Source organism: Otolemur garnettii, unplaced genomic scaffold (assembly GCF_000181295.1).
Source record: "Otolemur garnettii isolate 467f Iridium unplaced genomic scaffold, OtoGar3 scaffold00028, whole genome shotgun sequence".
NCBI lineage: Eukaryota > Metazoa > Chordata > Mammalia > Primates > Galagidae > Otolemur > Otolemur garnettii.
The window spans coordinates 10,612,053-10,626,827 of record NW_003852423.1 but is presented as its reverse complement, the minus strand read 5'-3'; the positions used below and the strand labels follow the sequence as shown (position 1 = coordinate 10,626,827).

At 37.9% G+C, this 14,775-nt stretch overlaps 1 protein-coding gene across 3 annotated transcripts in view; it reads right to left on the bottom strand.

Moving 5' to 3' along the window:
- The window catches only part of CREB5 (cAMP responsive element binding protein 5), a 401,904-nt gene that overhangs the window by 312,738 nt on the left and 74,391 nt on the right, over positions 1–14,775 (bottom strand). For all 3 annotated transcript variants that reach the window (XM_003788538.3, XM_003788539.3, XM_003788540.3), the window contains one exon: positions 12,145–12,238. In XM_003788538.3, the coding sequence (XP_003788586.1) occupies positions 12,145–12,238 (94 nt within the window). The remainder of the gene's footprint in view (positions 1–12,144; positions 12,239–14,775) is intronic.

The following is a 14,775-nucleotide window of genomic DNA, read 5'->3' as shown; positions in this document are numbered from 1 at the left end:
TCGAACTCTCTCAAGTAAACGGCAGCAATATCAGGATTCTAACCAAGGCCTCAGTGCTAGTTCCTCTATATACATGTATCATTCTCACCTAAGCCTGTGGTAGACACTCTAAGTTAATCATGGCACTGACCTACACACAGTCTTAAAATTTCTTTCTGTGCAGGTCCCTAAGCCATCATGACCAGCGGACTGAAGACTGTCCTCAAGTTGAAAAGAATTTGCCATGCCTGCATTCTATTTATAAATTCCTATAAGAAACTAGAATTATATTGACTTTTCTAAATCATATGGAGAGTAGTCAATCCCAGCAAATCAGTAAATTATCGCTTGAGATTCAAAGAGTATCTTAATATCCAGCATTTTCTGGAAGCAGAAAATGGTTTCCACTTAACCCACCCTTCAGAGGCAATGTCGCTGGACGCCCTATGGCCAAGGGACTTTCGGCACCCAAACGAATGACTCAGATTCCCATGCAGCATCATCCCCCTCTGCATTTCTGCCCCACTCTTAGCCTGATCGCCAAGATACTGAGCAATCTTTGCAGTCCATAGAGAAATTGACCACAGTGATCACAAATCGGGCATTACAGATAAGAGATACATGAAAGATTCGGCTTTATTGAAAATGGTTTTACTAGTATACTAACCAAATTATTAAGATGCACATATACACCTATACATCTGATATACACATGCATCTTTGTGTGTTTAAAGAAGATAAAATTAATATTTATGCAGGATTCCATAACTAACAAACATTTTCACCCACGTTGTCTAGACTCTAGGTCTCACATGATTCTGTGAGGTAAGCAGGGTAGATGCTGTTTTAGAAATGAAGAAGTAAGCTTCTGTACACGAGGTCACACAATTTGTAACCCTCTCACCACTAAGTCCTTTCTCACCTTCACACATGATCCTCTTTCGATCTAAGTTCACTGCTTTTGCCCTCCCAGATCCAAAGGGTTCAGTTGTGTGCGTAAAAGACAATTCTGACAAGCCAATCTAGATTAGAAAACTCTGGGACATTAGCGAAGTTCCCTGTGTTCTATGGACTTGATACTCTATGGATTGTAAGGACCCATCTTTCAAATAAATTTCTAGTTTTTATGATTCTATAAATACTAAAACTCACCATCATAATAGGTTAGCTTCAAAAATTGCTGTTTGTGGGTCGAAGAAATATATGGCTATTGGGTGGTGCCTGTGGCTCAAAGGAGTAGGGTGCCGGCCCCATATGCCAGAGGCGGTGGGTTCAAACCCAAGCCCAGCCAAAAACTGCAAAAAGAAAGAAAAAGAAAGAAAGAAAGAAAGAAAGAAAGAAAGAGAAAAGAAAGAACTATATGACTATTTAAAGGACTGTCAATTGAGAACATGAGTAACAGCTGGGCCCTAGACAAACAGTCCATAGGTAAAGGCTAGATAAAGTAGTTTTCTGAAAAATAGGTGTAAATAGAAAAGGTCTGAGAGTAAAAATAAAAGACTCTGTGTGTGTGTGCACATTCTTTCATTTATGGGGTACAAGATGTCAGGCATGGTGCTAAGTGCTTTGCACACACTATCTCATCAATTTTCGCAGCAACTATACTTAGTAAAAATTGTTCTTCCCATTTGACCTATGAGAAAACTGAGGCTTGCCCCATTTCCAATTTGGAAATGTGAGTCACGTAATTTTATTGGCCATAGATAATTCTAACAACTCTTGGTTCTTTTGAAATACCTTGGAATCATTTATATTCCTCATACAGTAGAACTGCATCACAATCCTACCAATTCTCTGCTATCTAAGGGGAACATTTTCACTATTAAAAAACCTGAAAAGTGGCTCAGCACAGTGGTTACAGTGCCGGCCACATACACCAAGGCTAGTGGGTAGGAACCCAGCCTGAGCCAGCTAAACAACAATGACAACTGTAACAACAAAAAAAAATAGCTAGGCATTGTGGCAGGTGCCTGTAGTCCCAGCTACTTGGGAGGCTAAAGCAACAGAATCATTGAAGCCCAAAAGTTTGAGGTTGCTGAGAGCTGTGACGCCACAGCACTCTACCAAGGGCAACGTAGTGAGATTATGTCTCAAAAAAGAAAAGAAAAGAAAAGAAAGAGACCGCAGTTGTGTGTACCTCAGCTATGAAGGACGTGTTGAGGTTGGCAATCCATCAAGGACAGTAACTACCATGGCTTCCAGTGCTTTGGCCAAACCTCAGATGCGTGGCCTCTTGGCCAGGAACCTGCAGATTCATATATTGTTGGAGCATCTGTTGTATCCTTGGGGGTTGCAGTTTTCTATAAGTTTGCTGTGGCTGAACCAAGAAAGAAGGCATATGCGGATTTCTACAGAAATTATCATTCTATGAAAGATTTTGAGGAGATGAGGAAGGCTGATGTCTTTCAGAACATAAAATAATTTTGAAATATAAAGAATTTCTTTGGGCTGATTTACATAGACATTTGTCACTGACCTGTGTTCCTGAGCTATGAATATGAGTGATAAATAAACTATTAATAAATTAGAAAGAAAAGAAAACCTGAAGCATCATGTGAGACAACTGAAATTTTAGACCACTTGTCATCAGTAGCAATTGAGTTTACCCCGTTTTAATTTTCCTTTTATTCCTTTATGCTTTTGTGTTAGAGATTTAGAAGTTGAGGGCCATGATTCAAGGTAAAGAGGACAGTCATCCTGGCAGCCTCCATAAGACTCCTGAGCTCTAAGATGAGGTGATGAGATGGTCCATAAAATGAACTGAGACTAGCATGTGAGGACCTAGGCCCCAGAGAGCCCAGGCTCCTGCATGAATAAATGTGGTTGCAGGATGACACAGGATTGGCAATGACATTGGCCCTTGTTAGTGACCACTTCAGCTGCAGGGAAACAAAAGTTGTGAGGCCAGGGGAGCAATGGACAGCAAAGACATAGTGCTTCCCCCCCGCTCCACCCCCAGCCAGAGCAGAAGAGCCAGAAGAAAGTCCCAGGGTTGTCATCAAATGTGATTTTCTTTGCTGTATAACATAGGTCATGAAAAGCAGAGTAGATACCTATATGCACATTTGGAATAGATAAGGCACCCTGGCCCTAATTTTTAATTATTTTTCTTTCAGTGAATGAGCTATTCTTTCCAGTTACAACAGAAACCAGAAAATGGGGCTTAACTTTTGTTTTAACATTTATTAGAATTAATACCGGGTCTCCAGTTGTCTTTGATCTCACATGGTACCATTTCAAAGTAAGCCAGGAAATGTGCAAACGTTCAAAAAGGGGACAGCTAAATCTATGAGCTGCTTAAATAAAAGAGGCAGAATTTCTCAGCCTCTTGAACACTCTGTCAAATAACTATTCCTCCTGAAATTAGATCTGAAGCTAGGGGGTAATATCCATGGCCATAAATTAAAATTCTTATAAATTATACCTTGCTTAGAGCCAAGAGCATGCACCAGTTAACTATGGCACCAGCCATTTCTATGTCCTGAATAATAATGGCTGATCTCACTGGTGTGTAATATCAAAGGTGTGTTCACTCAGTAATGGTAGGAGGCACTCTAAGGACACCCAGGAACTGGTTTTAAGAAGAACTCAGAGCTGAGATGATTGTTGAAGGTCTTCCACTCACCTTTCTTTTAGAGCTTCAACTTCAGTGAAGACCATATGAATGACAGAAGGGGATAACCCCAAATTTCAAACAAAACTAAAGAAAAAATAACTTTCAAGTTTAAACTTCACCAGAGTTAAAATTTATAGTTGTTATTGCTTTGATAAATCTGAATTGGCTTTGCATAAACACCTGCGTGTTACCTTCTGGCAGAGAGTGTGCAAATGGCACGCCAGGTTCCCAGGAGCTCCAAATACCAGGAAAAAGTGCCAGGAGGAAACCTGACTCACTTCTACCATCTCGCATGTCCTCGGGGGCTTCTTACCAGACAAGAAGGGCTGGCACCAACAGGGATTAAAACAAAATTCCTTCGCAACATTTCTCATATTTCAGGAGCTGGTTCTTTTGCTAGGTCTGTTCCTTGAAAAAAGGGAGTGCCTCTTCATGGAATCACTGCCTCTGTAAATCGCTAGATAAATACTCACCATGTTGAGACCTAACCTGTATATCTACCCAGAAGAGCGCCATCAGGTTGGCCTGTGGTTTAGGAATTGACCCATCAGTTACATGGTAAGAAATTTTATCATACAATTACATTTTCAGCTGGGCAGAGGAATATATAGCTAAAAAAAAAAAAAAACTCATAAACCTTCCCATAAGCTCCCAATCTATCTCATACAAACTGCTTTAGCCCAAACAAATGTGATTATTCCAAAATAAAACTATTGACAAACACAAAGACAAACACAAAGATAAATTTTGAAATTCTAAAAAGTGTTTAGTCTGCTCTACACTTAATAATAGGTTGTTATTTATTCAGTTTCAGAGCTGCATTTGAGTTATATTTGTCTGTTTCCTCTCCCTCGATGGTAAAAATGGTAACGCAACAAGTCATCAATTAAAAAAGAAAAAAAAGGCAGGAGGCTCATCACATAACAGAAAAGCATGTTAACTTCCTAAGTAAATTTTCTTCCCCACTGATCTGATATTCTCTACTACAGTATCACTAAAGGACTATATAAAGTAACTTTACATTGTGGGTATGAAATTGACAGTGGCTAGAAATACTATAAAACCTCATTAATTCAGAGTAGTTATAAAAGAGATTCGTTTGAATTAGTGATCATTCTAATTACAGGGTATTTTTTAAAAGGAAATGCATTTTTATTATTTGCATGACACAGATTCAACATCCCCCCCCAAAAAATGTAGCCTAGTGGAATTCCTCAAGAGAGTCATTCAAATCAATAGAAAAAGTATTGGAATTAGTGTATCTCTACTAAGAGTTAAGATTCTCTAAACAGGCATTTTTTTCCCTAGGTACTTTTTATATTCTTTTTATAACTACATTGATGTCATAATTTTTTTGGCAAATGCTTTCTTTAAAACATTCTTAGTCCCTATCTGAATTTTAATAGGGCCCTAATTAAGAGAGTTTACATTAAATGAATTTTAAAATACATGATCTTTTATAAGAGCACTAATCTACGAGAACTCACAGAATTCCACAAATTATAGATAAGCTTCTCTGAGATAAATGTGCCTTTCATTGACTGTGAATATACCATAGAAGCAAGAGGTATATTGCTCAGCAACTCTGACCTTACTATATCCCTGCATCCATCTAAGAGGCAAGGCTACCACAGGACAAATCAAGGCAAATCTGTACAGACAGTAGCTGTGAAATGCTTAAAGACCACCCCAGCTGGGGTGATCCAGGTCCGTGGAAAGATGGAACACACTCTTATACTTTTGAACCATTTGCCTGAAATCATCTATTGCCAAGATAGAGAACTGGTGGGCAAGATGCCCTTGTGAGTGCCCATTAGAAAATGCTCTGTAAAGGACATCTCTTATGATGTATACCCACTTCTCTCTAGGTAACACTGATTTAGATTAAACTAGACAAGTATATATTTGACACCTACACACAGTCCACTAGATCAACTGTAGTCTACCCAAGAGTTCTAACAGTAGTCCAGCTATAATTTCAGTTTGCCTGAGCAGGGCTAAGCTAATAAGAAGGGTTATTAACATGGTGAGACCAAGTCTCTGCTGGACAAGTGAACCAGGGGATCCAGGGTGATTTCATTATCAAAAATAGCCCTAAATAGCAGAAGAGAAAGCTTAATGTTTCCACTTAGTCCTTAATTGCCTGAGTTCCCCTACACTGGTGGTCAAAAGGGGCTAGTTTCCAGGTGGAACACAATTGCAAGCCAGTTTTTTATATATAAAAGAATTCTGTAGAGAAAGTCCTCCAAAGTGTTCGGGGACAGTATTCAAACTTCCATTTTGCTGGACCAGGTAGAAACATAGATGAAAAAGTAGCAACTGCTATAAATGCCAATAGCCACTTACATTCTCTTTGTCACAGCAAACGAGGTATCTGATTTTCAAACACAACTCTTTGCTCCTCACAATGTTAATGTGTTCTAAGAAGAATCTTCTTCTTTTTCTTTTTTGCTAGCATAATTGGTTTTTTTTTTCCTTTTATTAAGTTATATACACACAGATTGTGAAGACACATATGCTTTTGTGGGGTACAATGTGCTGATTTTTTATACAATTTGGAATGCTTACATCAAACTAATTAATATAGTTTTTACCTCATTTACTTAATTATTGTGTTAAGACACTTTGCATATTGCAAGGGTACAAGTCAAATCTATCAATATAGAAGAATCTCCTTAAAACTTTGGCCTATTTTCTCCATTTGATAACTATCAAAGAGACAAGCCAATAATAAAAGAAAAACCAGTTCATAGATTTACATCCAAACATAAATCTAAGACCAAAAGATGCATTTAGTATGTGCAGCTTGCCGAATCTGGGTGTAGAGTAAGAAAATTATAGACAAATAGGGACTTCGGGCAAATTACTTATCTTCTTGATCTTGTGTCCTCATATTATAAAAAAAGTGGCAAGGATTAAATGACCTAATATGAAGCATGAAGCATAGGGCACAGTGATGGGCACTGGGCAGGCAATGAATGGAAGCCAGTATTATTGCCACACTGTCCTCTGGTACAAGCCATCTCCACCACCCTCTGCTCCATAAAGATCCAATTCATTTACATAGTGGGATGTTACTATATAGCTTTACTATCAATTGAATTGCAAAATCAGGTGTGATCTGGGGGGGAGGATTGACTTATATTTAGTTATTCAGATTTTTTAAAAGTACATCTCAACTCATTCTAAAAAGAATTTGGAGTGAGATATGCCATCTTCTCTCTGGCTTCTCCCTTAAAATACCCAGGGATTAATGAGTAGAGTTTTTAGCAAAGAGCCATGAGAAACAGATTTGGGGTCTATGATTATTTGGTACAAATATTCTACTTCACTGAATCACATTCTTTCTTTCTCTATAATGAGAATTAAGTTTAGGGTCTGGAACTAGAGATGGACCCTGATTCTCGATCTAATCCAGAGACACAGTTGGGTTCTGAAGGACTATCTTGTCATGTATGTTAAATGCTCCATGGTAGACGGTGAGTGCTGAGAATCTGACAAGGAAGATGGACGAGAAATCTCCATCTCATTCTCTCATATCTCATTCTCTCTCCACAGGGAAGACTGAACCTGATTATCCAAAAATTTATAGTGGGGAAGGAGAAAAAGTCATATGCTCCAATTGAGATTTTTTTTATCAGAATTCTTATTTGGCATATTATTTATTTGTTCAGCCATAAATAAAATTGCACTTTAATTACCATTCTGGGTTTTTTTCTTATATAGAATCTGGGAATCCTATAAAGAAGTGAGTGTAGGGATATTTAATAGAACAAGATTTGAGAATTCCTGGGTACTTAATCATAATTCCATTAAAGTAGACCCATCCTCTTTACCTCTACACTGAAATTTGGCCATGATTTTCAAACCCAAACAGATGGTGTCATATAATAGTGGGTAATTTTGAAAGCTATGTGCTGAAGTGTGGTGTCCTCTACACATTCCTATTCCAAACATGGCACATAAAAACCTATCACTGTAGTATGATTTTTGATTTTCTGGATATATACCTAGTAGAGGAATTATAGGATCAAATGGCAAAGATATTTGTACCAGAATGTTTATTGCAGCCCAATTTGTAATTGCTAGGTCATAGAGGAAGCCCAAGTGCCCATTGATCCACAAATGTATCAATAAATTGTGGCATATGTAACACCATGGAATACTATGCAGCCCTAAAGAAGGATGGAAACTTTACCTCCTTCATGTTTACATGGATGGAGCTGGAAAATATTCTTCTTAGCAAAGTATCTCAAGAATGGAAGAAAAAGTATCCAATGTACTCAGCCCTACTATGAAAATAACTTATAGCTTTCATAGGAAAGCTATAACTCAATTATAGCCCAAGAATATGGGGGAAAGGGAGAGGGAGGGGAGGGAAGGGAGAGGTTGGGTGGAGGGAGAGTGATTGGTGAGATCACATCTATGGTTCATCTTATAAAGGTACATGTGAATCTCTCTAAATGTAGAATGTCTTAACACAATAACTAAGAAAATGACATGAAGGCTATGTTAACCAGTTGGATAAAAATTTTTCAAATTATATATAAAACCAGCACACTGTATCCTATGACTATATTAATGTACAAAGTCATGATTTAATTAAAAAAAATAAAAACCTTCTATCGTACAACTTCCCTCACCATGAAATTATCTTTCGCCAGCACAATAGGAACAGGGGAAGGGAAAGACTCATGTCCATCATCACATTAGGACTATAGACATGTACCACATGGGACAAATAAGGATGGGGAGACCCCGGCAGGGAATGTCTTTGCCTGCAGAACCTAATGCCCTCAGCCCCATTTGTGTACCTACCCTGTTCCTTTAGAATAAGGGGTTTATGTCTACTGTCTATCCCGAAGATCAGGCTCCTTTTAACAGAACATCAAGACTTCACTTTTAATACCCTACCTGTGGCATGTCAAAAATAACTTACAATGGCTTCTTAGTAGTAAACTCTAAAACTCTAGCCTAAATGAAGTGAACCTTATGGCAAAGCTACAAAATTAGTTTGGATCTTTCAACCCTTTGGAAACTTATGATTGAAGAGTATTATCTATGACATCTTAATACATTCCCTAACTACGATATTTACAACTAATTAAAGATAAAGTGATTTTCCAAAATGAAGGCTAACCAGATTATTCTGAAGTTCATCCTGTAAATACCGATCACATTTTATCTTCCTAATATATGTTAATCCCCAAATCATCTGAAATAAAATTTTCTGTAATTCAATATTGCTTGGGAAAAAATGGTCTAAGAGGAACATGAAGATTTTTGCCCTGATGTTTTTTGATTTAAGATTTGATTGATAAAATTTTTATTCTAATTGTTACTATATTTCAAGTCATGTAAAATCATTCATCTTCATGATAGGGCTTAAGGTAAATAAATTTTTGTTGTTGCAATTTTTGGCCGGGGCTGGGTTTGAACTCGCCACCTCCAGTATATGGGGCTGGCACTTTACTCCTTAAGCTACAGGTGCCACCCTTTTTTTTTTTTTTGTGACAGAGTTTCACTATATCACCCTTGGTAGAGTGCCATGGCGTCACAGCTCACAGCAATCTCAAATTCTTGGGTTTAAGCGATTCTCACATCTCAGCCTCCCACATAGCTGGAACTACAGGCACCCACCACAGTGCCCGGCTATTTTTTGGTTGTAGTTGTCGTTATTGTTTGGCAGGCCTGGGCTAGGTTCAAACCTGCCAGTTCTGGTGTATGTGGCTGGCACCCTAACCGCTGAGCTACAGGTGCCGAGCCAGTAAATAAAATTTTAATGAACATATTTTTGTTTTCCAGGACCAGAAGGCTTTAATGTCAGTTCTACCGATCTTTTAAGGAACAAAGTATTCTATTAAATATCACATAAACACATACAATAAAACAGAGAATAACTCTCAAGATACTAAAATGCGTCATGAATAGTATGACAAAAATAATTACAAACATATTTGACTGATGAACCTATTTTAATTAAAGTAGAATGTGAAGGTTTTGATAAATCAAATTTAAATAAACCAAGCCATGAATAAATAAAATCTTAAGTCATACGTGTAAATGCCACCTAACAGGTTAAAACTATGGCCTGTAGTCCCAGCTACTTTGGAGGCTGAGGCAAGAGAATCACTTAAGCCCAAGAGTTTGAGGTTGCTGTGAGCTGTAACTCCACGGCACTCCACCGAGGGCGACATAGTGAGACTCTGTCTCTACCAAAAAAAAAAAAAAAAAGAAAAAGAAAAGAAAAAGAAAAATGAATATTAAAGTATTTTCTGGGGAGGAAAAAGTAAAAACATCCAATAGATACCTATTCCCCCAGCAGACAATGTTGGTGTATTACACAGAGCACAAAGAAACAGAGCTGAACCGAAGAGTTCTGCTCTCCCTTCCAATAAGAAAGGTCTATGAAACAACCAACATGCCAAGTGGGTAGCAGGTTTTAAAACTCAGCACTTCATGTCATTGGGAGTATGGAATGGTCTCACACCAGCTTCACCACAGAACATGAGAAGGCAAAAGAAAATACGTCAATAAACCATTCCTCTATTCATGTTGTTTTTCCTTGGGTTTGTCTCTCCTATCATAGGGTGACCTAGAAATTAGTTACTTTTCTCCCTTGCACTCCCTACGATGGGCACCAACAACATCAAACTAATAAGGATCTGGTAGGAACAACCGCAAAGCTACGAGAGACTGATCAATAAAGACCTGTTCGGAGCACTATAAGGAGGAATGCTTCACCCCGTGTTCACACATCTCCGGTTGTTTTGCTTCAGACCTTCAGAAGGGGCCCCTTACGGGCCATTCTAGCGCCTGCCTGAGAGACTGTGTTCTGGTGCTTACCAGGCACCCTATTTTTAGGGGTCCACTTTGGGAAAAATAAAGAAAAAACTTAGGCATTTAAATATTGGGAATTGCAAAGTCTATACCCTTGCTATTTATGTATCTATGTCCACTGTTGAGCCATAAAGTTGTACTACGTGTGACTCTACAGAACATAAAAGAACAAGCCATCCTTCCTAGGCCTCCTAGCTTTTAGAATTCTTACAAATTTGAGTTTCTGCATCTCTGTCAACTTCAGGAATGAAAACTGTTACTAAAGAGCCGGCTCATTCTAAAAACAACAACACCACAACCAGCTGAGAGAGGCTGTCAGTGGTAGGCAGAGAAGGGCAGAGGCTGCTTTTGAATTCCGAGTCTTCTAAACCACAGCACGTCCACACTGTCAAGTCACAGGTGGAGTTAAAAAGACACGTGGACAGCTCTGGCACTGGGCATGCCTACGGGCCAGCAGTGCGGTAGCCCTGTGCAAGTCAGTGGGTGAGGAGCCCAGAGTCAAGGCTCCTCGTCCTTTTTGCCCTGTCTTACAAGCCTGGGAAACACGCTGCACCACCCTGCCTTTCCTTCTCTGTAAGTGACACGAGGGCCAAAACTGCCCATTTGACAAAACTCTTAGAGAACATACTAATAATAGTGAAAATAAAATATTTGAAAGCTAAAATGCCATAGAAATGCTAAATTATATGACTGTCCTTCCAATTATATGACTGTCCTTCCAAGGCAGTGGGTTTCTCTACAGGTATCATTTTTTTAAAATGTTCAGAGATGCATTATCTCTTTCATCATTCCAGGAAGACATGGGCTTAGGTGAAATATTTCTGGCCTAAGAAATATAACAAGAAATTATTTGATTATACCACTAGGGTTTCTGACACACTTTCGCTCGTATTTTTTTCATTGAATCTTCACGATAAGCCTGTTAAGTAGGCTGGGCAAATACAATCACTCCCATTGATGGGAAAAGAAACTGAGGCTCTGGAAGGTTCAGTAACTTGCTCAGGGTCATGACCAAGTAAGGTAGAACCCAAGCTAGAGTTCAGGTTCCTCACGCCTGTCACTACACTCTTTCTGATTTACCGCACTACCTCTCAAAATGGGAGGGAATGGCAATTACTTTATTATTATTAATTTCTGCTCACGTGTTCTGGGCACTTGCTATCTTTCTCCGCTTTATTTTATTTGATCTCACACTCATAAGGCAGGTACTATTTCTTAAGGATACCTTAACTGACCACCTCAATCTATAAAGAGAGTTCCCTCTACTAATGTCATATAGCATTTTTCTCTTCAAGATATCCATTTGGTAAGCATCACGGATGATCCTTTACTTTAGCTAAGTTTTCACATGCATGCTATATCGTGATACCTTCTAGAACAGGAAAAGTACCAATCTTGACATTGCCCATGGCACTCAGAATACTGTACTGTGTATTATAGATCTCACTGAACATCTGCTGCTTGAGTCATTACAGGTATGTGATTTTTAAAACAACTTACATAGAGCCAAGTTTCATTGTAATAAATATTTCACATTCCAGAAAATGAGAACTCGCAGCTCTTCAATTATTTGGGCGAACAGTAGCTGATTACAGTATATTTGCTACACCTTAGAAATGTGTATTTTTGAGGCACAGAATTCGCCAATGGGAATGAGCCTACCAAAAGAAGAATTAAGTATCTTATTTCTTTGCCTGATGGCTTCTTACCTGATAACATATTGTCTGTTTTTATCGAGGGAAACTTTAAAGTCATTTCGTGTTTGTGCCTGTGAATCATCAGATGATCCTCGGTTGGGAAGCGCTGTCAGACAGATAGAAAAAAAGGGAGGGGAGAAGAAGAGCCATTCAGTTTTGTAAAACATATTTAGCATCATAGAGAAAACAATTTATTCGGCATTGCAAATACAACAGGCAAAAAATCAGTTCTAAGAGAGTATGAAAGCATGAGTAAGTAGAGTTACAAGCTTTTTTTGAGCAAATGGGCTGGGATGTTCCTTTGAAGGACACCCAATATATGTATCATAATTTCCATTACAGTTTACCAAAGGAGTTAACTACAGTGCAGAAAAATCTGGCTGGGTACTAATAATAATAACTAGGAGATCTTTGCCTTCTCTCATCCTCTGACTCCCTACATGGACCCTCTCTACTTCTTAGGTAGTCCCTGGATATAGCCAATTGGGCTGATAAGCTGCATATTTCTTCAGGAACTAGGGGTTTGCATTGGAGGGTAGATGTTATACTGTGTTTAGTCAAAGGATGAAACAGGAAGATGTAAATGAACAACACTGAAGGCATTAAAGTAACATGTGGACAAAAAAACACGCTGTGTCCTAACACCTGTCTAGTGTAGGCAGCTTCTATATTAAAAAAAAAAAAAAGCATTTAAATGAATACGTATCTATGATCACAAAGAATAACTAGCAATGGCAACAAAATCTTTAATTTCCCATTTCTTCTTATACCCATGAGAAAAGCATGTCAAACGCAGAGAAGTGAATTTGGACATGAGTAGCACTGAAATTTTGCAAAATCATTGGAATTTTCCTCTAGTGGTTATGTGTTACATAACAATGTAAAATTAAGTCTACAACATGAAAAGTATGCTAAGCGTACTCTATGAATTAACCCAAGGCAGGAGAAATGCACAGCAGAGGAAAAGAACATCGATTCATGTCAGCCTTTGGCAAAGTATCCTATGCCATGCTTAATTATTTGCCATATACATCTACCAATGGACACCATCAAATATATACAGCATGTTTCCGTTTATGAAGACCTTGCCCACTCACTATCTGATTTTTTGTAATTATACATATGATTTTACAGTAATATGACAAGTAATTTTTAATGCTCTATACTCTGTACAGTGTAGTAAACCAATACTTTATTTTTAATTTTCAGAGAATGATATTATGGTTGCCAAATATTTTCTGCTGTCGGACTTTTCTGGTCACATGATAATATTGAATTTGGGAGGGCCTCTTGTGATGGGTAAAGCCATGTAACTAGTTCTGCCCATTGAATAAAGAATGAGTGAAAGTGGCCTGTCACTCAGAGGTGAGCATCTAACTCCTGGTAGATCTAACTCCCTTCCCCATCCGTTAAGCATGGCAACACATAATATTGGAAATAGTGGCCACTCAATCATCCTAAATCTCTGAAGGATTAGGAAGAGCATTTCTGAATTCTAAAAGATTAGGAAGAACTTCCTGCCAATCTACAATACAAATGTATCAATGGGAAACAGAAATAAGCTTTGTTGTTTTAAGCCACTGAAGCTTTGGGGTAATTTGTTATTACAGCAATTCCTAACCTAACCTGACTCAGACTGGTATGTTTGTAATAACTGAATTTAACAGAGCATCTGCTTTATCAAAATCAAATGAAACTAAAACAAAGAACAATAAATTCTGCTGAACATTTCCAAATCTTGGACAATTTAGAAAATCTTTCAGAGCCTCCCAGTTCTTTAGGAAATTCAATAGAAATTTCAATTACTTTGTATTCTGTGGTAGAAATCTTCTCTGCAAATAGTCTAGGTTTGCATTAAGGAAAACAGTCTGAAATGTATGAAATATTCCAAAGGTAGTTCTTTGTAGGAATATTGCTTTTGCCTATGAAGAGCACAGAATTTGAAAAGCACAGTAATCAAGCCAGATTTCTGAATATACAGAAGTTCGTTGTATACGACATGTGTTTTTTGCTGCTGGTTCATCTCTTTTCTTGGTCTTCCATGACATTGTTTAATGACTGCACCAAATATGTGACATTACCATGTGTAACTTAAAGACAGGGTTAAACTTCCTAGTCTTTCTGTCAAAAGCTTTATTATAATTTGAGGGTGGGGATATGTACATAACATGGTAATGTCCCGCATTTCTTAGCTAAAAGCTATTTTTGACTCCATAAAATAATAGCCTAAAGTAGGATATTAATCAGAATACATCTTAAATAATAATTTCCATAATACCTCATATTAACTATATTTACCCTGCCAATAAAACAATATACAAAATTGCTGTGACATCTGTGATTTTTTAAAACATTAGATAAGAAAATAACAACAAAATGTACAGTCTGCAACAGACATAGAGTTGAGAGGCCACTGAAACTCAAAGCATGGCTAACCTGGCAAAGGAAGACTGGAAATAACACTGGGCTCTGTGAGGTTAGAAAGAGCAAGAGAAGCTTGTTTTTCTCATTACTTCTGAGACAAAAAATTTATGTCTTAGAAACTATAACAGAAAAAATTTTTTAAAAACCTCCCGGGTATTGTAGGCCATTCCTGATAGAGCAAAGTTTCTTTCCAATGAAAGACAAAGAAAAAAAAATCTT